The 25,270-nt window shown below is 36.0% G+C and overlaps 1 protein-coding gene across 2 annotated transcripts in view; it reads right to left on the bottom strand.

The window, feature by feature from the left end:
• LOC121368440 (unconventional myosin-XIX-like) overlaps positions 1-25,270 on the bottom strand; it is a 41,875-nt gene that overhangs the window by 12,320 nt on the left and 4,285 nt on the right. The window contains exons 5-20 of one of the 2 annotated variants that reach the window (XM_041493172.1): positions 24,992-25,093; positions 22,169-22,268; positions 21,255-21,397; positions 18,024-18,140; positions 16,512-16,576; positions 15,463-15,615; positions 14,723-14,825; positions 14,167-14,275; positions 12,906-12,994; positions 12,156-12,237; positions 10,730-10,807; positions 8,701-8,884; positions 6,982-7,049; positions 6,360-6,481; positions 5,751-5,861; positions 2,415-2,597 (exon numbers count right to left, since the gene is read on the bottom strand). In XM_041493172.1, the coding sequence (XP_041349106.1) occupies positions 2,415-2,597; positions 5,751-5,861; positions 6,360-6,481; positions 6,982-7,049; positions 8,701-8,884; positions 10,730-10,807; positions 12,156-12,237; positions 12,906-12,994; positions 14,167-14,275; positions 14,723-14,825; positions 15,463-15,615; positions 16,512-16,576; positions 18,024-18,140; positions 21,255-21,397; positions 22,169-22,268; positions 24,992-25,093 (1,809 nt within the window). The remainder of the gene's footprint in view (positions 1-2,414; positions 2,598-5,750; positions 5,862-6,359; positions 6,482-6,981; positions 7,050-8,700; positions 8,885-10,729; positions 10,808-12,155; positions 12,238-12,905; positions 12,995-14,166; positions 14,276-14,722; positions 14,826-15,462; positions 15,616-16,511; positions 16,577-18,023; positions 18,141-21,254; positions 21,398-22,168; positions 22,269-24,991; positions 25,094-25,270) is intronic. The other variant, XM_041493173.1, reaches the window with a different exon arrangement.

The raw sequence follows: 25,270 nt of genomic DNA, 5'->3' as shown, positions 1-25,270 counted from the left end.
AAATGTAGAATGTTTTATTTATTAATTTTTTTGGAAAAAAAAAGATTTTTCATGTTAGGGCTGTAGGCCTACATAACAAAATCTGTATTCACCGTCCGAAGAAGGAAACGTCAATAAGTAATTAAATATGGCATATACAAACATGGGATTTGGCATGAGGATACATCTCAGTACGATGTATTTAAATATGTTTTAAAAAACGTGTAGAAAACAATAATAATTTTAAATAATGTTTTTAATCTTCGGTCACAAAAACGTTCCTCATCGCCCGAAGCCCCAAAGCAACACAAAGTTCAATACAAAATAAACCACTACTGTCGGTGTCGAAATAACTATTATGTTTCATCCACGGGCTGACTTGAGAATCGGAGTGTTGTTTTAGTTAATTGGTCCTTTCTTTCCGTGGCCTGCACATGTGATTCCTGATTGGCAGGTGTATATTGCAGGGTATCGACCAGGTAAGTGATTACCACGGTCTAGACATACGTACAAAATACGTGCCAGTTTTTTTAAGATCACAGGGTATTGTGGCGTAACCTGTCGCGACTATAGTACAATGTTAATAGACATTATCAGCCGCCCTGCTTCATTACTGTAAAGAATGCTGTAAAACCCTTGATTAAGTAGACTTTCCCATCTAAAATTACAAAACTGACCAATTACGTAGTACCAAAGAAAAGAAAATTATCACTTGGGTATCGTGAGTGGTCGTTTTTACTCTAACGCACCCTACCAATAGGCCTAATAATATGCTACTTTTTTTATGAGAGAAAAATACTATAACCCCATTTCGTTCTATTGATGCAAATAGAAATATATTTAGTTTAAAAGTTGATTATACTCTCAAGTCATTTATGTTGTTTTACAAGCCAGGTTAATGAAAGTGAAGCGCCTTGTCGTAAATTAGAGCGTTTGTTTACACTGTGCATACAGATTTCATTATGTACAGCCCGAACATAAAAAATGCGATATTTTCTAAAAAAAACAACCCAAAAAATGTGTGTCCTACATTTATATATTTTACATATTTAAATACATCATATCGAGGTGTATCTTTATGCTAAATATGAACAGTATACACCTCGGCATTAGCATCCGAGTTTTGGTTTTGTCTCCGGGTTACTTTCGGGCTCCGGGCTGTAAATTGGTCGACCGGTCTGGTCTGGCACCATCAGTTTCTCCACCCTCCGACTCGCTATCCGTTTTTTCTTCAGTATCACTGTTGTAAGTAAATGTGTGTCTTTCTTCATTTACTAACAGCTCATATTGATACGGCAAAACGTTTTGCGAACGAACATTCATTGTTTTGGTAAGCTGTGCAAGTCTTAGATTCTTTATGAGTGGTACGGACTAATGCTTTTAAGTGTAAGGCTTCAGATCAAGCGACGCGTCTCTGACGTCACGGACCTCGTGATTGCCCTGCTCATTAATGATCGGCAATTTCCGCTAAGAGCTCGTATCTGGGGTTCTTTTATGGAGATATTTTAAGTAATTAATTTTTTCTAAAAAATGTTTTTAGGTGATTCAATTTATAATTAATTGTACATGGTTGGTGCCAAATATGGTTTACGTGACGTGTTTCCTTTAATACATTGCACACAAAAAATCCAAAAAACTAATTTTCATAACTCTTAAATTCAAAGGCGATAACTCTATGACCCCCCCCCCCCCCCCCCCTCCCCCAATAAATTGCTACGAAAATCAAACTTGATTTGTAACAGTACACAATATAGCTAATACAAAATTTGAGCTCAATATCTCAAGGCATTGTGGGAAAAAAACATTCGGAAAAATATATATGGGAGAGATGGACAGACAGACAGACAGACAGAAATGAAACCTATAGTCCCCTTTCGGTTGGACCAGTAGGGGACTATTAACTGATACAATAGTGAAAGAACCTATTACAAATATGTTACATCCCAAAGAATAATTAAAATTGGTAACCGTAAGATCTATGCAACAGTAAGAGAATAATACTTTTGATGACCAGACATGTTGGCCTCCATGAACATTTTTAAAATAACAATAAATAAGATAATTTTATTTTTGTGTTACATCACAAACCATAAATAAAAAAATTATGATGGGTACAACAGTTGAAGAATTTTATGTTTGACAACCAAGGTCCATATGTGTTTTGTTCTGAAAAACAAATTAATAGAATGGATGAGAGAGCAAGAGAATCTCGTTTTGGGTGACCATGTATGTTTTATTCCAAAGAACATATGAAGAATATAATGGATGTGAGAGCAAGAGAACCGTATTCTTGGTGACTATGTGTGTATTGTTCTGAAGAACATATTAAGAATATAATGGATGCGAGAGGAAGAGAACCGTATTCTTGGTGACCATGTGTGTTTTGATCTGATGAATATATTAAAAACAGAATGGATGTAAGATTAAAAAAAAACCTTGTTCTTGGTGACCATGCATTCGAGGCAGTAGCGGACCTCCCCGGCATAGTGCTGGATGATGAAGCCAGGTTTCTTGATGGACGTCTTCGGTCGCTTCAGAGCACATTGTTCACCCTGACTGAGTTTCAGCAGGCGGTCGGCAAGAGCTCTAGGATTAGACTTCCTGCTCAGGTACACCTCCTAAAAACAAACAAAACCACTCTCAGTTATGCCTTATGCAAGCCTTGAAATAAGCGGCCGGTCACGGTCATTGTCCGGTACAAATTTGTAACTTGTCAGTAACAATGTCGATTGTGCTGGTCATCATGTCCGAAGCTCGCGTTGTAGTAAAAGCCGGCTGTTTTGGAGTCGAATACACCGAATACTTAATGCACCGATTAAAAAAAATATTGATTACGAATGAAAAAACACAAATGTGTACCAGTGGGATTTGAACCAGTTCGCAGGGCACTTGACAGTCCAACACCAATCTAATTAAAATTAGCTCCACTATTACATGTGGATCTAACACCAGCCAGTTGGAGCTCATGTCCACCAATCAAAACCTTACTTGCAGAATCATGCCAGTGATTTGAAAATATTCCGAATTATCCTGAGGGTATACGATATGTTTCATGTGAATTACGAATGCCTTATTTAGACCAGTAGAACTAATTTTAATCGGATTGCTAACAACACTGCGTAGTCTCCAATGTCCAGGTAACATTTCGTCAGTAAATAATAATTTAAATATTGACCAATCACACTTCGCCTTTTATAATGTTATTTGGGAGTATACAAATTCTAAAAATATCGGGCGAGTCTATTTTAGTGGTCACAGTACAGCGAACCATACCAATACGTACGGGATAGGTTATCAGTCATCAGTTTTACATTAAAAATTATTTATTTATTTATAAAAAAAAAAAAACTAAATCAGTCTTCAGTTTTACATTACAAATTATTTATTTTATAAAATAAAACATGTTTTAAGGCATTCGTAAATTCACACGAAACATGTCATAGACCCTCAGGATAATTCGGAATGTTTTCAAATTATTTTTAAATCACTGGTATGATTCTGCAAGTAAGGTTTTGATTGGTGGACATGAGCTCCAACTGGCTGGTGTTAGATCCACATGTAATAGTGGAGCTAATTTTAATTAGATTGGTCCAACACGAAGTTCATCTCCAGTCCGCGTATCTGTTTAGTAGGATTTTTCATAGTCTCGATTTTGTGGGAACTTACATTGTAAAAAGTGATGTTACGCATATTAGTAATTGACCTTTCGTACTTAGCGTATACTTCCTGTGGCGTTTTTGTTTAAAGTTTGCAATTCAAATTGCCTCGTGGTTAACAATTAAAGGATGTTGAACAAAATAACTTTCTAACAAAATTTCTTTGCTGTAAAAGAACAGACAGGTACCAATAATGACAAATCAAGTGTCCCTGTTCCCAGTATCCGCGGCCCAAAAATCGTGCCCCAAAAATTCCCAAACGAATATCCCGCAGAATAGTATCTTAAAATCTAGCACTGAATTAAAATGGCAAAAGGAGGATTTAGTTAAAACAAATGCCTCTTTGTGGCTACAGTTTGAAGAAAACACCAAGGCGAGGTTACACTTATGACGTGCTCGCTCTGCAAAACATTTCCAAAAGAAATGCAGTATAATCACAATTTTTCAGACGCGTGGATCAAAGGGTCCACAAATCTGCGTGTATGAAATGCTAAAGATCACTCAGCAACCAAAAATATAGAATATTACCACAAACATGACACTGATGACATGCGTGCGTTTAGGATATGACAATTGAAATCCATTTCTAAAATTATAGCTCACGTCGCTCGCGGCCGGTTAGGATACAGCTTTATCAGAGGACATATATTAATGCATCATAGACTAGTAAGTACATAACAATAATAAATGCCATCATTTGGTGACTATTGCCGTAACTGCTGCATTGGTTTATATATCAATTATTAAACAACATAAAACATAATTTATTTCATTTGTATTTACAATGTTTTGTGACAGGTACAATTTCTTTTATGTCAGGCACAAATTGATTGGTGCAGGACATTGTGTCAGGTACACCAAATATTTTTATTTCAAGGCTTGTTATGCCTCTAATATTAATTAAACTAATATTGTTTACAGTGATTTTCAAGGGTGGATCAATGATACCAGGGTGGTGGTTGGAAGTGAAAACAAAAATTCCAAAAAGGGACTTCTTGACACACACCACCCCCAAAAGAGTTAATGGAAGGTTATTTCATTGTAATAATCTAAAGCATCCAAGTGATTTTCAAAACAGAAAAAACTCTATGCTTAATCAGACTTGAAAATGTCAAGTGCTTTAATGAAATTGAAACAGAAAAAAGAGACAACTTGTTATCTCAAAGTGAGAGGGGTGACCCTTCTGAAATCAATCTCCGATGTTGTTAATGCGAAGCTGGTACAAAAACAGATATACTGACCTAGTTGTATTGTGATTCGATGACAAAACATCCCATGAACGATTCACCATGCCAAAACCGTCACTCTGAATTTGCTGAATTATTATGTAAACTTTAGATTTGTCAGGCGACAAATATTACAAAGAACTCTACAGCCTATGAATACTAGAAATAATTAATATCCTATTTAAATGGTAGTCATTGTGTACTAGATGAAATTTAGTTAAACAAGCATTTTGAGAGTACTGCTAAAGTAATACACGTCCCCTACCTGAGCCAACAATTTTTCGTATCTCCTAAATTCAAGGGCTAAACATGTGTGAAAAGTGGGCAAGTCACCATGAAAGTTAAACTTGATCAGTAACAGTACATGATAAAGCTATATACAAAATTTCAATACAATATTTTCAGGTATTGCAAAACAAGTCCGGAATTTTTCTTTTCATATCTCCTAAGTTCAAGGGCCATAACTCTGTTAATAATGGGTTTAATTGCCATGAACGTTAAACTTCGTCTGTATCAGTATATGATAAAGCTATATACAAAATTTCAGTTCAATACCTCAAGGCCTTCTTTAAAAGAAGTCTGGAAAACCAATTTTCACACTGCCTAAGTTCAAGGGCCATAACTCCATCAAAAATGGGTAAATCTCTACGAAAGTCACACTTGACCTGTAACAGTACATGATAAAGTTATACACAAAATTTCAGGTAATATCTCAAAGCCTTCTGCAAAAAACATCCAGAAAACATATGTGGGACAGACGGACGGACATACAGACAGACAGACAGGATGGAGATGAAACCTATAGTCCCCTCCGGTTGGACCGGTAGGGGACTAAAACATGTTTCTGGGGTGCTGTATTCCAACTACACCAAATCTACGACAGCCTCACCTCATTGAGTATTCCAAATACACTGCCTCCTCCCTCCAAGATGTTCAGACACGGCTGGTTGTCACGGTACGCAATGTGTAACCAGGGAATACATTCTTCTTCATATTCTTTCTGTAAGTTGATAATAACTACATAGATGATTATAGCTTAGTTAAAATCAGGGTCAAATTTATGCAACCTGTTTTTTGTTTTTAAACACAGGTCATTCAACATTGTAAATAATATGTAGTTACACGAGTGTAAGACAAAGTCTTTGTAAACAAATACAGGGAACATTTTTTTTTTTTTTTTTTATTAGTGACTGTTGCAAATTAATTAAAATTTTTATTAGCAACTACTATTTAACCCGGGTTTAAGATGTCGTTTGCCAAATCGCCAATGTAAATTAAACTAGAAATTAGCGCAAATGTTTTTTTTTTAAATAATTCACCAAAAAGCTCGAAACTCGAAAATGTCTACCTATTGGTAGCTCTGCAACCATTTTAGTTATTTAATTGGTCAATTCAAATTTTTATTTGGCTACAAATTTTCTGACCAAATTCTTTTCCATGTATAATTTATAAAGCTCTTCGCCTTGAAATACTGTTAGTACAGCAATATATAACCCACCTGTAAATCTCTTAGAAAATGGCCAATATAATGCTGTTGAAGTTTCTCATTAGCATAATTTATGCACAACTGTTCTAAGCTGTTGGTCTCAAATGTTTCAAAACCATATATGTCCAACAAGCCTGCAAAGATATAAATAAACATGCATGCAAGTTAATTTATGTTTAATTATTAAAAAAATTTTTAATGTAAACACATCAACATTTCACACCTTCTAACCATAGGCCTACCTATCTACAACGTAAAGTTATTAATCATTGTAATTCAGAAATACAAACAACTTAACTAAAATCTAAGACATCAAGGTCACATTTTAAAATTTAAAAAAAAGAAAAAGAAAAAAAGAAAGAAAGAAAAGAAAAAGGTAATATTGTCAACCAATGACTCCAATAAGCAGAGCCAAAGAAAAGACATCTGAACCCAACAGCGAAGAGGAAGTTAGTCACGTGACCGGAACTAGAGGGAGCATACAGTAGAAGAATTTAGGCCATCCCATCGGCTTTTGGGATGTTTGGACCAGGCTACTAGCCATAGGGGGGATGGGAGTGCACTTGTTTGAGGACAGGTGATGTTGAAAAGAAATATTTATTGTAATTTAAATGAGGACATGCTCGTTCATTACCTATAACATTCTCAAACTTATCAGCTTGGATCTGCAGGTTGATAAACTTCAGCAGCCAATCAAACAAACTGAAAGGTGAATAATGGCAGAAATAAACACCAGTTTTTAATCTCAATACTGGCTAATAAACATTCACTTTAATTAGTAGTAATGTTATAGATTAAAAATATATATAAAATTACTAAAGTCAGTGTTTGCCAGAAAAGGCAAGTGGTCACTCTCACTCTCCTCCACTTGCCGTGACAGTTGTAGGCAAGTGGCAAATTGCTCATCTTGAAATAACATTTATAATAAAATTCATTTGAAACTTCATGTGATTGCTCGCTTAGCACAATTTTCAGAGACTGATCTTCAGCTCACCTTGATTTTGCTCAGGGTGAAGACCGAAAGTGAATGTACCTCAATCTTCCTAATATTACTTTATCATTAAAACTAGAAATGGAGACAGTTAGATTTTAAAAAAAATAGTTTTTGTAAATTCCTTGCAGGTGCAGGGAATAATTGTTCAAAATGTTGATTAGTGACATTCACCTGGATCTAGTTCCAAGAATCAATCTTAGTATTACTTTCGTTGTAAATAATTTTTTTTTTTTTAAATGATTCCCAGCCAGTTCCACTACACAGCGCAGCTTACTGTCGTTGTAAATTACAGTGAAAACTTTAAATCAGTACGAGGCAGTTGTAAGCCACTAAAGTAGGTGTAAAATAGCCGAGCCAATATATTTTAACATGCTCATATACCACAAAGGTTCCGAGCATGTCTGTCGCAGGTCCTGCCTTTGGATAGCCAGAAGCCTAATCTGGGACAGAATGTCAAATCGCAATAACATTCTAAGCCATATGACCTTCACACGAAAATATGAGAAATATCTCTTATGGATGGGCTATAAAGTTTACATGTGCCAGCCGTAAAACTCACCTTAAGTCACTACAATTAACCATACATGTAGCTATGATTATTTCATAAAACGGCGCCAAGACATCAAAATATCTGGTTTTGTGTAGCTATCATTATAACCTGCCTAACTAGGGTTTGCACGTAACCCAGTGGTAAAGCTCTCTCCTGATGCATGGTTGGTCCAGAATAAATTCCTGCTGATGGGCTCACTGGACCATTTTTCCCACAAATGGTGTAAAAAAACGTACATGTATTATCCTGTCTGTGGGATGGTGCATATAAAAGATCCCTTGCAACTAATCGAAAACAGTAGCCCATTTTGTGGTGTAAGAGAGCTTCCTCTCTCAATATCTGTGGTACTTAACAAGATGTCTGATGCCATATAACTGTAATTAAAGTATGCATAGTGCGTCGTTAAATAAAACATTTCTTCATTCCTTCCTATCCAGGCATCAAAACACACACTGTCTCTGGTAACCCATGTACAAGTTACCACAAAATATAGACCTGGTAACCCATGGGTCATGACACATTTATATTTCCAATATTATTACTATAAAATCCCTGCGTAGAATTAATTCACGTCACTGTTCTCACTGTACTGGTACTGTATGTGTGTCTATAATAATACTAATGATCAAAACTGAAGTCATGTAGTTTTGATTTAATACGAGTTTTTGGAGAACGAAAAACCATTCTCAACTTTCTTCAATTGTGGGAATCCCTAGCAACCTGAACAACCGTTCTTGAATTATTCTGATGCCTGCTGTCTAAAAAGATATGATGCAATACCAAGTTATTCGCCGAGTCCGTGACCTTACCTTGAATACAGCAGCATAGCCAGACAGTCTCTGCGACTCTTCGCCTCCACTATGGACACTGGTTTCACGAAGATGCTCTCCTTCCTGCTGCCCGACGTGATGCTGCGGTTGAGCAGGGCTTGCTCCAGCTGATCGGAGGAGATCCCCAACAACCGACAAGATTCCTCGATGGCGTACGAAGTAACTGTACATTTCAAATTACATACATGTGTTACTTTTTTTTATTGTGAATAAAATTCATTTTGATCTGCTACAAAACCATCAGAAAAACAAGAAGTATATGAAGAGTTTCATTGCAAAATATGTTAAACACCATATTAAAAACAACTGTGCGAATACCACTTAGACACTGTCCACACAGGAATGAATGAATGAATGAATGAATGTTTAACGACACCCCAGCACGAAAATACATCGGCTATTGGGTGTCAAACTAAGGTAATGGAAAAACAATGTGATGATCAACATCAATATAAAAATTGAAGTGTCAAATAAAAACAGTGTAAAGAACTGTGGAAAAATACAAATATCAAAGATAGATACTGACTTTTACTCAAAATTTCAATTTTGTGCTGTATTGGCCATTCTCAAAGAGAATGTTACACCCCTGCACCACAGTGAGGTTACAGCACGTGCAGGGGCTGTCCACACGGAGACAAATACATGTTCAAATTCAGTTTTCAGCAAAATGCAATACGACTGTCTGAGGATATATTGCAGAGTGCAGAGAAACTGGCGTAGTGTTTATGGTGGTTTGAAATAAAAAAATTTAGGACTGGGTGTGTATAGTGGCATTTATCGTGTTTTGCGATGAAACTTCATATGCTACATTTGCCAAAATCAATAATTAAAATAATATATTTTACTCAGTAACTAGGGTCAGTGCCTTTAAAACTGCATTGTCAGGAATATTTAATATGCGATAATAATCATTAATATTAATGAGGGATGGCAGTAACACTGGACTAACAATTTGGAGAATGTTGAAGGATCCTGAAAAGTACGGAGCTGCAAAGCTTTTCATCAAACAACATGGCCATAACAGTTTTTCAGAAACGCTGAATTTTTTTTAATGATCATCTCTGATTAACAGTGAGCAATGTAGAATAGATAATTACCAAAAGTATTTTTCTTGTTTTATATAACACAGCACTGGCGTAGGAAGTGGTGGGGCAAGGGGGGCATGTGCCCCCCACTTTTTCAGATATTTTGCTTTATATTTGCTTTATAATAGTGTAAAAGTGTGTAAATATAAAAGTGTACATCACCCCACCCCCCCCCACCCCCGCACACACACACACTTTTTGGCACCTTCCTATGCCACTGCATAGACTTCTAAACACAAAAAAGTATAACATGCATATCAAGTTTTTGGGTAATAGTGTAGTCAACACCATATGTACATCACACCTCATTTCGAACAGTAAAGTTACCAGAATTAATTTTAATACTAAGGCACTAAAGTTTAAAATGTCTTGCCTGTTTTACTTGTATGAAGCTATATTTTTACTACAGAATCATGCATACAGCATTATTTTTAAAGACTAAATATGTTTTTGAAACCGATTCTAGTAAAAGACAACGTGGAAGCAAAGGCAAATAATGGATAAACAACAATATCTAAATAGTTTAAATAAAACTAAACACAAAACAATGTTAAAGAGACACAGATGGCCAAATTGACTAAACCTGTTTTTCTTATACACAGGTGTTTATAAGCATTGTAAATGGAAGTAGTTACACCCATGTATGACACAAACAGGCTTTGTAAATTTGACCCAGAATGTTTAAAACTTTTATGTAAAACAGTCCAGATTCTATTTTGTTAATTAAAAGAATCACAGTTTGACAAACGATGTCTAGCTAACTAGTATAGAATGGTCTAAGATCTACTGGTTAAATAACAACATCAAACAAATGACAAACTTTTGACCTAAATAATAATAATTAAAAAAAAACAGAATCCAAGAACGGAACTTCAGAAAAATGAAACAGAAGACAATGAAAAGGAAAGTGCATGCATGAATACCTGAAAATTGTAAACATGAATTTTCTGATACAGATGGTCGTACTGAAACCTGGCAAGTAGATGGATTGGATTTCTCTCCTGGATGGAAACAAATCCAGATGAACTCTTTTACTACTATCTCCAAGAAATGTTGGTGTTAATTAATGATTAGTTACTCAAGTTCCAGGGCTAGCTCTGGCACTCGTCATATTCGCCAATTGCGAATTTTTAAAGTAGTTGGCAAATTTATTTTAATTTGACGAAATAATTTCACGTAAAAAATTGATTTTTTTTTTTTAATAACTGACAATTTCTGCAATTTTTTAAGTTTAATAGAAAATTTGGCGAAATATTTTGCTCACCTAGAGCTAGCCCTAGTCAACTTACTGTGGTTTTGATCTAAGTTGACGTAAACAGCTATTGTTGACGTCATTTTCAAATAACATTTGATGTGCATTACTGGTAACTAAAAATTGCTTCAAAGGAAAGTTGAACGACACTTTACCACAATGTTTAATTAGCAGTTGTCATGTATTTAATATACAAGTATGATAATGGAGACAGACATCTGTACTAGACAATGAAAAAAAACAAAAAAACCTGCTGCCACATACGGTAGTTTATTCTTAGGAGCAATTTTTTTTCTTCTTTTTAATGCATTAGCAGTATTCCAATTTATGGAGCCTCAGGTGGTACAAAGTAAAACACATTTGGTCTGTTCGCTGATGGGTTTCAATTTGACCTATCTCATCTCAGTTGAATGCTCCCTACACTCCCCTTAAACACAGAAATTTCAGAGGATCATAATCATTCTACCAAGCCAGGCTAAGTAGGCACCTAATTCACTAAACTCTTGCAACTCTGTGATTTTGCTGTGCAATGCAAAACATTGTAAATGACAATGTGACATTGTTAGGGCAACTTAAGAGGGGAGCAGGGTGTGGCAGGTGGTAGAGTGCTTGCCTAAAGTGCAATAGAAGATAATTAATCAGCCTAAGCTGGATTCCTATTATGGGAGACAGTACAGGAAGCAGAGTTAAAGGTGTATGCTATTTTCCAAAGTAGAAGGCTGCTTACTGTAAAATACTTTTATTTTCACAATTTAATGAAAATGAGTTTGTGAGAATATATTTTTGCAAATTCCCATCCCTCCCCCAATAAAAAAGTACCGGTTCTTATGTCAATAATGTAGACATTTATTTTTTACAAAATACTGTAAGCTTACGCAAGGTGTATATATATGTATATGTATATGTATATGTATATGTATATGTATATGTATACATACACACATACACACATACACACACACATACACACACACACACACACATACATATATATATATATATATATATATATACAGTGTATGTATATACATATATACTTTCTTCTTTTTTTAAATTATAATCTTTTCTTTTCTTTTTTATGAACTTGAGCAGCTTACCTGTATCATCTTTCAGTGAGCTGGTATCTTCTTCAAATGGCCGAAAGTCGATGTTTCCCAGAAAGATAATAGCACACAAGACCTGATGGGTAAGAAACATACATGCAACAACAGGCTTCATTTTATTCCCATTTTGCTTGCGCAAGTCCAGTTTTGCATAACCCATTTACATGGTAATATTGGGTTAAGCAAAAATTAAATGGGTTAACTGAATTTGTTTTTGCATAACCCAAAGTCTGTCAATGATAGTATTTAAACTGAATGGTGGGTGCAAAAAAGAAAAAAAGAACTGAACGTCTGGATAGCAAACTGAACAACTGCCAGTGTGGGTTTTTTTTTCCCAAACCATATTTTGAAATTACACATCAATATTTGTGACTTTTCCTTTGACCTGTTATAAAATGAACAGAAAGTTAAAACTACCATTCTTAAAACAGTTTGTATTCTACTACCATAATTTTTCATACCTTGGTTGATCAGCATTAAGTTTTTTTCCTTAATTACTTTTTGATATTATATTAAATAAAAAGGAAAACAGAAAAGAAATTATGATTAAACAAAGTGAGTCAGGGCAGTTTTTACAAGTCATTCAGGTTAGATAACCCAGATTTCTTTTGTAATGTTAGCCGTAGTATAATTCAGAACCCTATGTGAAGCCTGAATGTGAAAGATGTAACTTTTTAGGAGAAGTGGACACATAGTGAATGAAAGTAAAGGTGATGCAGTAATAGTACAAACGAAGAGGATTACCTCAAACACACAGACTTGATGTTCAGCTGTCAGTCCAATGTCAGTCATGGCTGTCAGGGTATCGGAGATATTTCGGTTCAGCTTGGCCTCTGTTGTAAACAACAAATGTCACAATAATGATCTTTATTGTGAAATCTAAAGGTATAATCAGCAAGCTAGCAGAAAGAACACTGATATGGTGTAAGATGCCATTCACTAGTACTGCAAAATGTGTTTCAAGTATATATTTCCGATATGAACAATATCTTTGAAAAGAAGCAAATCTGATGCTATTTCAGGGAAATTAAAAAAATTGGATGGCTTTAAACGCCTTTTCTTGGCATTTGAATTGCAAAATTAGCCATTTTTAAACAATAATTTTAAAACTATTTTAAGCATTATTTTGCATAGTATTATAACCCAAGAATGTGGGTTTCTTCCCCTTGGCATCTTGACATCAAAATTACCCATTTTGGAGTTTTATAACCCAAAAATTATTATTTAGAACAGTTCAAACCTGTTACACTTAGATCTCAATCACTAAATCGTAAATCTTAGCGTTGACCGGGGGCGGGAGAACGGGGAGGGAGACCCGGGAAAAAGCCATAGAATCAATTTTGTTTCATATATAAGTATGACTATAATATATTTCATTGTAATTTGACTTTTTAAAAGGGCACTATTCTAGGGACGGATCTGCCTAGGTAGGGCAGATATAGTCTACAACAACAACAACAACAACAAAAGATACAAAGGGGCCCTTGTAAGCACTTGTAAATTAAAACTTTAAAAGGCACTATTCTAGGGACGGATCTGCCTAGGTAGGGCAGATATAGCCTACAACAACAACAACAACAACAAAAGATACAAAGGGGCCCTTGTAAGCACTTGTAAATTAAAACTTTAAAAGGCACTATTCTAGGGATAGTACTAGAGCACATTGATTTATTATTCATTGGTTATTGGATGTCAAACATTTGGTAATTTTCACATATAGTCTTAGAGAGGAAACCCGCTACATTTTTTCATTAGTAGCAAGGGATCTTTTATATGCACCATCCCACAGACAGGATTGCACAAACCACAGCCTTTGATATACCTGTTGTGGTGCACTGGCTGGAAAGAGAAATAGCCCAATGGGCCCACCAACAGGGATCGATCCCAAACTGACCGCGCATCAAGCAAGCACTTTGCCACTGAGATACGTCCCGCCCTAAACAATGAATAATAAACATTATTACTTGAATCACTACTATGACAGTCATAAATAAAACATCTTTACCTTGTCCATGAGGTAAAATACTGAATGTGTGACCTTCAAGTTGTTTTCTCATTTCAACCAGCCAGTCTGGCTCTGTGGTACCATCAGATTGTGATAATCTTTCAGTCAGCTAAAACATTATGATAATAAAAAAAAAAATTAAATCCTCATTTAATTGCAATTTTTAATACATTTTACTCATCTGTATTTGGTAATTCAATTATAGATAGTTATTCTACAGCAGGCTAAAGAGTTACTTGACTTTTTAAGGACTTTCGAAGTAACTAACCTATAGGTGTGTTAATAATTACCATGGTAATAGGCACTGACTAAACAATGTGCTGGGGTGTTGTTAAACATTCAGTGAACCTCACTCCTCATTACCAAAAGTACTGAAATTGTTGTTTTGTCAGTTATAAAAATATAAACTTTACGTATTACTTTGGTGAACCTTGTTCAGAAAGGTAAACAATAACCAAATAATTGAATACATTCCAATTGTACATGGCTCTAAGAGAGTTCTAGGAGGAAAAGATTATAAAGCTACATTCAATCTCTTCAACATTAACCGATATACCTGATAGAAAATATGAAAGTTGCATTCAGTCTGACAAGGATGGACAACTCTTGTCTTCTCCAGGAGATAGGTCTGAATTGCTGCCCCTTTGACCACACCATTTCTGAAATTGTACATTTTTAAAGATTCTTTCTAAATATTATCTGAATGTGGTGGGAAATGATAATTAAAAACATCCATACATTGAACAAAATAAAATAATTTGTCTTGATTTTCAGCAAACCCACCAGGCACGGATCATTTTCAGAACCACCATAAGTAATAAATTTGGCTATTATTTAGATACAGTTTAAGCTGTTACTCACCAAATGAGAACTAACATTGAATAAAGTTGTCAAAAAGCTCACTTATGGCATGTTTAATGAGGCTATATTCGGTTGCTCTTTATATGGCTCCTTTAATTTCCTAGCAAAAAATCAGCAAGCAATATTTTATATGCACTTTCCCCAAAGACAGGACAGTATATACCAGCTTTAGATGTACCTGTTGTGGCGGGCAGAGGGGGAGGGGGGAGAGACACACAGCAAGTATTGCACATACGGCAAACACTCTACTACCAAGATACATCTCATCCTTAACACTATTAATAATAGGCTGATGCCATCGGAATAAGACAACAAAATGGAGAAAGAGAAAAAGAGTTTGGGAAAACAAACATAAACATGTTTTGTGAGTAAACTAATAAAAAGCAACCAAGATGTATTGTCACAATTGCTATATTAAAAAGCCATACTGCACACCTGTGAAACTGTAACTCGATAAACTTGCCAAAGCGTGAACTATTGTCATTTCTTGACGTGGCTGCATTTCCAAATGCCTCCAGGATTGGACTGGACTGCAGAATCTTCTCATGAATATGTCGACCATGACTGCTGCTGCATTCAGATAGTTTCCTTAAAGCAGAAAGATATTAGTACATAATATATTATTTTCACTCAATTATATAAACAAAAATATTAAAGTAAGTTACAGATCAAATAATTTAGTTATAAGCAATTAGTAACTCTGCATGTGATACATTCAAATATAAAAGGTTCTATTAGGTTATTTTTCACAACGATGAAAGCTAAGATCTATTCTTTTACAATATTATTCCAGTTGTGAAGCTCTGGTTAAAGCACATATTAAATGGGGTGGGTGGGCATGGGGTCTACTGAAGAATCGATTTTGAGAGAATCTAAATGTATATCCTAAATAGAGCATAGTAAGTGAGTTACCAGTTATTATCAAATTTAAGTCCTGAGTGAAATAATTTTTACTTGTCACAAGCTGATAATAACTGGTACCGAGTTTGTTATTCTATTTATTACCCCAGCTATGTGTTTTTCTAAATGCCTTTATTTTCAATATACATCGGCTACACGTCCATGTATATAGAAACGATGTAAACCACTTTACACTGTTCTGGGTATTGCTATAACTTTGTATTTGAATCACAGTTCACAGATAATTTTCAAAAACCAAAGAGCTATATATTCTGTAATAAAAAATCTCTAATTAATTGCATTAAACTACCATTTTATTACAAGTTTAACACTGAAACCAGAAAGACACAATGCAAACGCTTTAAACTATGTGATGTCATTTTGTGTGTTTCGCCAAATGATGATGACGTCATATTTATTACCGACACGGTGATTTGTTTATAAGCATCAAACTGTCCAATAGTAGTGTACATTAAACCACTGCCGAATATTTCCCACTGAGAAAATATGAAAAATTATTTTCCGTTATGAGTGACCGCGTAGGTAATAAAAAATATGAAAAATTAGTTAAACAGATCATATACCTATTTGTAGATCCTGGGTTGGCAACAGCTGTAATAAATTTCAGAAGATGTTTTGCTGATACTGTCTAAAAATTAAAAAAACAAAACAAAGGTAACGTACATAAATAAATAAATGAATTGTAAATCATGTAATGTTAACCAAGGCTTCTAGATTATGGTATCGCCACTCACACTGCAAGTGACATTCAGCGTCGGGCTAGTAAATAACTACTATAACTAGCCCGATGGCTAGTGGAAAGAAACCCTTGTCAAATGCTGCATTTAAGTCTTATTTTGTAAATATGTTTATCCTGCCCCCTCGTCCCACCCCCGATCTAAGGGTTTTTATGCTCCATCTTCCTGTTTAGGTGACATATCTGATTATTACTATTAGTAAACTTTTATTTATTTAAAGTAGGGCAGGGAATTTTTAATCATGGCTAATAATTTTTTTAAATCACTGATCCAATGGCTAGTAGATTTTTTTATAAAATTCTAACAAACATAATCTTTGGTAATAACCAGATTGTTGATCAACCACATTACCGAAGACAGAAATAAATATTTCACTTCAATGTATTTTCAAGCACATTTCAAATTAAGTTTAAATATTCTGAAGAACTGCCTTGGGAAACTATTAATAAAGGTTGTAGTATTTCCTATAATACACTCTCAAAGTTGTCAGACAGAATTCGACATTGGGGAGGTGGTGGGTGAGGGTGTGGATGCGAGAGGAGGTGTCCCACTGTTGCTGTAGAGAAGGAGGGGGTGTCCCCCCCCCCCCCCCCCCTCCCGCCCCATTAAAATTATTGAAATATATGAATATGTGATCAGAGCTATTTGTTTTACTTTCACTTTACATGTTAAATGGTTTTCTTTGTTTCTTGTCAAATATTGGGGTGACCCATGCTGCCCCAGGTTTGACGCTCCTGACGCTATGAAGGCAGAACAGCTAATAGGCCTACTAAGCAATATTAAAAAAGAACAAAATAAAATCTAATGATTTCTCATTGATTAAACAAGCATTATAAGAGTATTGCTAAAGCAATACATGTCCCCTACCGAACTGAAATGTTTTTCTTATCTCCTAAATTCAAGGGCCATACTTCTGTGAAAATGGTTAAATCGCCATGAAAGTCAAACTTGAACTGTAACAGTACATGATAAAGCTATACACAAAAATTCAGGTCAATATCTCCAGGCTTTCTAAAAAAAAACATCCGAAAAACTAATTTTCACATCTTCTAAGTTCAAGGGCCATAACTCTGTCAAAATATGGATAAATCGCCATGAAAGTCAAACTTGATCTGTAATAGTATATGATAAAGCTATACAAAAATTTTCAGGTCAATATCTCAAGGCTTTCTAAAAAAAACATCCGGAAAACTATATGTGGGATAGACAGATGGACAGACAGACAGACAGAAGGACGAAGATGAACTTTATAGTTGGACCAGTAGGGAACTAATAACCACTGTAACATTTTAAGATACATTTAACATTTGCACCTTTCAGCTTACAGTGGTAACATACCTTTCCAGCTCCGCTTTCCCCGCTAACCACAATACACTGGTTGACTTTGCTACCCTGCTTGGAAACCACCAGATTGTATGCTTCACTGGAAATCTTGTAGATATGGGGGGATAAAGTCTGTAAAAGAAAAAGCTGAAATTAACTTATTACCCTTTATACAGGGGGTGGGATGTAGCCCAGTGGTAAGGCACCAGCTCGATGCGCGGTCGGTGTGGGATTGTTTCCCGTTTGTGGGCACACTGGACTATTTCTCAATCCAGCCAGAGCACCACGACTGGTATATCAAAGGCTGTGGTATGTACTACCCTGTCTGTGTAATGGTGCATATAAAAGATCCCTTACTGCTAATCGAAAAAGAGTAGCCCATGAAGTGGCGACAGCAGGTTTTCTCTCTCAATATGTGTGTGGTTCTTAACCATATGCCTGATGCCATATAACTGTAAATAAAATGTGTTGAGTATGTCATTAAATAAAACATTTCTTTCTTTCTTTCTTTATTAGCCTTTATACAATGCACTTGTCACCTCTAAGAACAATGTCTACACCCGTTACTTTCCACAACAAAAATGTTCAGCAGCGCTGGAAATAAGCACTTGTCCATTTGTCCTAATAAGTAAAAATCTGTGCAGACAAACAAAATGCACCTCAGTGGTTGTCCAGTGGACAAGTAAAAATGCAGTTTCATTCTGAGCAATCAAAAATATCAACCGTGTACATGAATAAAACAAACCATATATTTGGACAAGTAAAAATGCAGTTTCATTCTGAGCAATCAAAAATAAAACAAACCATATATTTGGACAAGTGAAAATGATGGCGGACAAGTAGATTTCTAGATGTATTTGTTGAGTGGACTACTGCTTATTTCTATTACTGTTCAGTGATTATATTATTATTATAGGGTATATACAGCCCTTGCAATTCAGACAACTGAATTGGCAAAAACAAATGCTGACTCAAAAGTAGTTTGTTACAGCTAAAGACAACATGGCATTAAATACGTTTAATTGATACCACTTCTCTGATAATATGAATAATATGCACCAACAAAACAAAATGCTCACATCAACTGATTTTACTTCAGCGTTTACATCGGCACTGTTGATGTGAAATGTGAGGCTTGATAGCACGTACCAAATATAGGCACTGACTTCAAATAAACTACTTCCCAACTTTGAAGAATAATAAACTTAAAACATTAGGGGTGCAACAATACGGTCAAAACCGTATTGCGATATATTGCGATATATTGCGATATAAGAAACTGTATTGCAATATGTATTGCAATATAATTGATATTATTTATGGGTTGGTTTTTTTTTAATGAAAATAGAAGGCATAACTTTTTAATGATCTTTATTAGTTTCAGCTGTCAGGCTAAATGTTTTAGGCCATATTTTTATTTTTTAACACAATACTAGTCTACTAGAACACTGGCGTGACGGTGTCAAACTATTGATGATGATGATGATGATGATGATAACTAATTTAACGTGTCCATATACCACTAGGGTTTCGAACACGCCCATCCCGAGTCCGACCTCCGATAAGATCGGTGGCCTGACTCGGGATGGAGGGGGGTGGGGGATGAAAATGGGCAGAATTTTGAAAATAGCAATTAGTAAAAAAGTTAATAGAATAAAAAAAGAAAAAAAAGAAGGTTACAATCCAAAAATAAAAATGAATTGACTGCTCGGCCGAATATTTATATAATTTGGAGCATTTTAGAAGGAAAGTCCAAAATTAAATAAGAGAAAGAAGATAGGATTGGACTATTTAATAATATTTAAAAAAAAAAAAAAGTAATTTCGACATAAAATTTTGAACGCAGATCTAAAAGTTTAAAGTCCGATCGATATGTCCACGCGAGTGGCCTCGTTAAGGCCGTTTGGGTGCACAGCTTAAAGGGACGAGATAGGTTGCATCCCGTCAAGAAAACCCCTAGATTGACAGTCGATAGACGTTGAAGGTGTACTGCTGTGCTGAAATACAGATCTTGAGAAGCCGGATCTGTCTGAACGAGAGAGAGTATCAGACTAGGGTATAGTCCAGTCGTCATGGGTTGGTATAGTGGTGCGGACGGGCCCGACTCCGGAGGATATGAGATGGTATCACTATAAAGCAAGGTAAAGTCTAGAAAAAGAGTAGTAGGGGCCGACCCCAATTCCTATTTCTTCTTATAGTGGGGCGGTCAATCTTCCAGTGCTGCTAGGACAGGCTCGGACATGTAGAGACTAAACGCGAACAACCGTGGCGTTCTGCAGAATGGCCGTCATACGAGTCACGAAAAAAACCTGTCGACAGTCAGACGGAGAAATGACGTGGAAGCAAGGAATCTCGCTAAAAAAGAATCCAACCTGGTGGTGCAGGCTGTCGAAATGAGAAGCGTTCCAGCGTTCAATCAGTTCCAATGGCCGCATACATTCCAGTAGAAAACTTCATTTCGCTGACAAAAACAACGAAATGAGGGACCCCCCAAGTCGAGCACACGAAAGCACGTGCAGTGTGCACAAGCGAAACAAACACGTCTTACCGCGTGGAGCTCCAGACTGTGAATGGTCAAACTATTCATAAATTGTCACATTCGGAAATCCTTACTATCGGGCTTTTCCGTTGCTGCTCGCTTAACACGGAAATGTACGTATTGAGTCACAATGTTTCGCCAGATCGACCGAACCAGAGCCGAGGTTATTAGCCGAGGTATTTTGAACGATCGGCCGAAGTATTCCGAGTTCAGTGAAAAACAGCGAAGTGTGATTCTCATTTGTTGGTTTATTTCTTTGAAGATGATAGCCGTAGCCGTAGCCGTAGCCGTAGCCGTATTCCAACGTAAATGAACAACGAATGATAATGTGTAAGTAACAAAACATTTATTTGTAATTATCGTTAACTGGTTATTTTCACTGGACTTTTGACACGTTTTGTTTAGAAGTTAGAACCAAGTATAACCGACCTATCACTTCGTATGCCAATAAGTAAGCCGACTACGCTTGACGTGATTGTTACATTTCCTGTCATCACCAATTAATAAAATGATGTGGTTTTTGTTTGTTTGTTTGCCTATTTCAAATCAAATAAGTTACAAGGAAAAAAAATTGCGGTAAGCAAAACTGTACCGCGGTTCGTATCGAGCTGATCAATTATCGCGGTATACCGGTATACCGGTTTATCGTTGCAGCACTATAAAACATTTGCAGTTTTTTCCCCATCATTGTACTGACTTAACCTAACCTTGTTTGCAAGGTAATATTCTTCGATTTTCTCCAAACTGTACAAATCTTCAACCTCCCTGAAAGGATTTGCGGCAATGATCGTTGATCCGGCATTAGTGTAGAAGACATCCTGGTCATACCTCTCATGTAAACAAGACAACACTACAAAGAACAAACATACTGCAGTGGATTCAGGGCTCCTAGAATTTTATAAAATTCCACTAGCTACGGGATCAGCAATTTTAAACATTACTAGCCATGATTAAAAATTCACTGGCCCTATTTTACTTTAAGTAAATACAATTTTACTAATAGTAATAATCATATCTGTCACCTAAAGAGGGGAGGGGCCAGGATATTCATATTTACAAAACAAGACTTAAATGCAGCATCTGACAAACTTTTTTTTCTCTATCCGTCTGGTATGGTGATAGTAATTATTTACTAGCCCAACATTGAATATCACTAGCCATGGGGGTGGGGCTACCATAACCTAGAAGCCCTGCACTGCAAGTACTCGGTGTTGACAGTAACTCCATAAAGCCAGGATAGAAACCCCGATGACAACTTACTTAACACTAGCAGCTGTTAATTGCCAGATAAGAAGGAAATATTTACATTCCTGTACACAACTGCTGATTGGTATTCCATTTTTTGGTTTCCTGGTACAGGCATTATATCCAATCACCCCAAATAAACAGTACATTTGTAAATGATGAGAATTACTTTTTCATCTTTTAGTTTCAAATACACAATTCCATACAGAGTTAATATTTTTTAATCATGTATGTTCTTTAGGTAGAACTATGTTTGGTTCTATCGTGACTGTTTGGTTGATAGTATGATGAATTTTTACAATCAGTAAAATCACTGAATTATTTTTATTAAAATCAAACAAATTAGAAATAATGGTGAATTGGAATTTGTACGTACCTGTGGCTTCATTCATAAAAGAAAGCTGAGTTAGGTTTGACACATCGAGAAGACGAGCACCGCAGTACAGTCGAACATGGTCTGGTGAGCACTTTATTTTCTGTAATGAAGCAAGGTGATGAATATGACAAAATCCAAATGAAAAAAAGTAAAGTAAAGTTTGTTTTATTTAACGACGCTACTAGAGCACATTGATTTTTTATCTTATCATCGGCTATTGGACGTCAAACATATGGTCATTCTGACACTGTTTTTTTTTAGAGGAAACCCGTTGTCGCCACATAGGCAACTCTTTTATGACAGCAGGGGACAATATTTCGAAATCTGAGGGAACCGGAAGTCGATTCACGTGGTTTTTACCTAGGTAACCAATTGTTCAGTTACGTGAATTATATTTGCGTAACCCGTGGGTTACCTGATCGGTTACCTCAAAATTACGTTGAAATTATATTTTAAATATATAGTTTTTAGCTGAAACATAAAGTTAAAAGAAATACAAAAGAAAACATTTTGCCAAAAAAAAGAATGTGTTTAATGCTTGCTAAAGTTAACAATATTATAAAAGAACTGAATATGAGCCCCAGTACTGAAACCAAATTCAGGGGCGTAGCCAGAAATTTTGTTAGCATTACGCACGCTAAAGGCATGCCTGAGCGGGGATATTCGGGGGGCCTCCCCTTGTGAAAAGTTTGAAAATCAGGACGCCTGTAGATGCAATCTGAGCCTGTTCGGAGCCTTTTTTGGGGGGGGAGGGGGGGTAATCTTTTTTTCAAGTCAATTTTAAGAGGATATTTTATAGAACAATTACAGACAGCCTCGACCTATTCCTTTTTGCGTTTTGCGGTGGCTATGCTACTTTCACTTTATCGATGGTACTTCTATACTACAGTGATGTTCCAAATGTTTTTGTTTTTTTAAAGCTAATTATGCGATGTTAGTATTTTTCAAGTTTTGTGACACTTTTGGATTCCTGTTTACGTTAAAACTGTTTTTATCATGTGTAAAATTATAGGCAATCCAATATTATGTCTACATATATTCCTTTAGAGATAAAAGTGCAGCAGATAATTTAGCCCTCCCCAGCGGTCTGAGCACATTTCTTTAAAACTTTTGGCTCGACTCTATACTGAACATTTAAATTAGACCGATTGCAAATTACAACTGTTGAAATATAACGTTGTTTACTGATTTTCTGCACATCAAGTATCTAAAATTCAGCCTAAAACATTTGTCGAACTACTAGTAGTATGTCTGCGTGAATAAACGTCCTGTAATTGTGAAGTTTGCAAGTTTTAATTTCTGAACGTTTACAGGTCATGACGTAACCAGTTTGCGGTTCGCGTAAATTTAACTTTGCGTAACCGACACGCGAACAGAACGGCGGTTCGCGTGAAATATTGTGCCCTGCGACAGGCAGCAAGGGATCTTTTATTTGCGCTTCCCACAGGCAGGATAGCACAAACCATGACCTTTGTTGAACCAATTATGGATCACTGGTCAGTGCAAGTGGTTTACATCTACTCATTTAGCCTTGCGGAGCACTCAACCAGGGTTTGGAGTCGGTATCTGGATAAAAATCCCGTGCCTCGACTGGGATCCGAACCCAGTACCTACCAGCCTGTAGACCGATGGCCTAACCATGACGCCACCGAGGCCGGTAACATCAAATGAATTCACCAAGATTTAACACATAAATAGAGAAAATGAACATTAAACATTGTCATGTTCAGGAGGCCTATGGCTCAAGAACTACTTGACTGGTACCATTGTCATCTATCAGTTCACATTCATCTAATATTAGGCACAAAAACCAGTCTGCCTCCTGAACATGGCTCAGTTGAATGTTTTCTTAAGGTTCCATGAGGTTGTTATAACTATAAGAGTACACGATGCTGGTTCCCTGTATAGATAGAAAGGAATGTTTGTTTAATGATTTGCCGACCTATTAACTAATCAGCAACTATCAGGTGATCACCACATGGTACACTACTTGATCTAGATAATTAGAAATGAAACCAACTGGCTACTCCTTCCAGTTAACATCAAGATATCTCGGATATCTACATTTACTAACATAAAACACATGTAGCTCTACCACAGCCTTTAATATATCATGTACCAGCTATGATACCTGATCTAGATAACAAGAAATAATACCTACTGGTTACTTTTTCCAGTCAACATCAAAATATCTCTGATATCTACTTTTATAAACATAAGATAGTTCTATCACGGTCTATAATATCATTTCTTACACACCCGTTGGTGAGAACACCATGTGTTATTTTCGGTTACACATGGTAACACATGTACGTGACATATGACTGGCTGCTCCTAGGTGATGACCAGGTCACCATGCCATACATCCAATCAAAAACTAAATGATGGAAAGCGATTAGACTGTGACGTATAGTTAACCTGACATTCATGTGTCTGTGACGCGTAAGTCAGCTACAAGTGCAATGGCTATAAATAACTTTTAGTCTAAAAAGATCATAAAATTTGCTTAAAATCAGTTTTTTGAGGATATGTAAGAAATAGAATAATACATTCGTATCCGTTAGATATCATTTATTTCACAACTTATTTAAAAAAGTATCAAACTCGCTTTCGCTCATCAGATACACTTTAAAACAACTCGTCAGATAAATGGTATCGAATGGCCACTCATATATTAGTCTCTATGTACCAGGTGTGGAGTACTTGGATGTAATGGGAAATTCAACATGTCAGTCCACTGATCCCATATTTAATTGCACACAGGTGGAACCTTTACCAGTGAGCCACGTTCCCAGCTTCCAAAAGCAGAGAACAGCAACAAACCTCATTAGCTCCACATTTAACATGGATCTCCTCTCCCTCAACACGATGGATGATGCCAACCTTCCAAGCGTCAGTCTTATCTCGGATGTAGACAGTCTGGCCCTGTATAAAAAAATAAACCCACTCAATTTTCACTGATCTCTGGTAAAGGATATAAACTAATAAAAAACTGTTGCATTAACAATACCCCACCCAACCCAAAAAAACAAAAAACAAAACAAAACAAAACAATAACAACCTACTAAGACTAGCAAGTATTAATTTTGTAATCCCAGTTAA

This window comes from Gigantopelta aegis, chromosome 3 (assembly GCF_016097555.1).
Source record: "Gigantopelta aegis isolate Gae_Host chromosome 3, Gae_host_genome, whole genome shotgun sequence".
In the NCBI taxonomy this organism is placed as follows: domain Eukaryota; kingdom Metazoa; phylum Mollusca; class Gastropoda; order Neomphalida; family Peltospiridae; genus Gigantopelta; species Gigantopelta aegis.
Note: the sequence above shows the minus strand (reverse complement) of the source record. Positions and strands in the feature narration are given on the sequence as shown.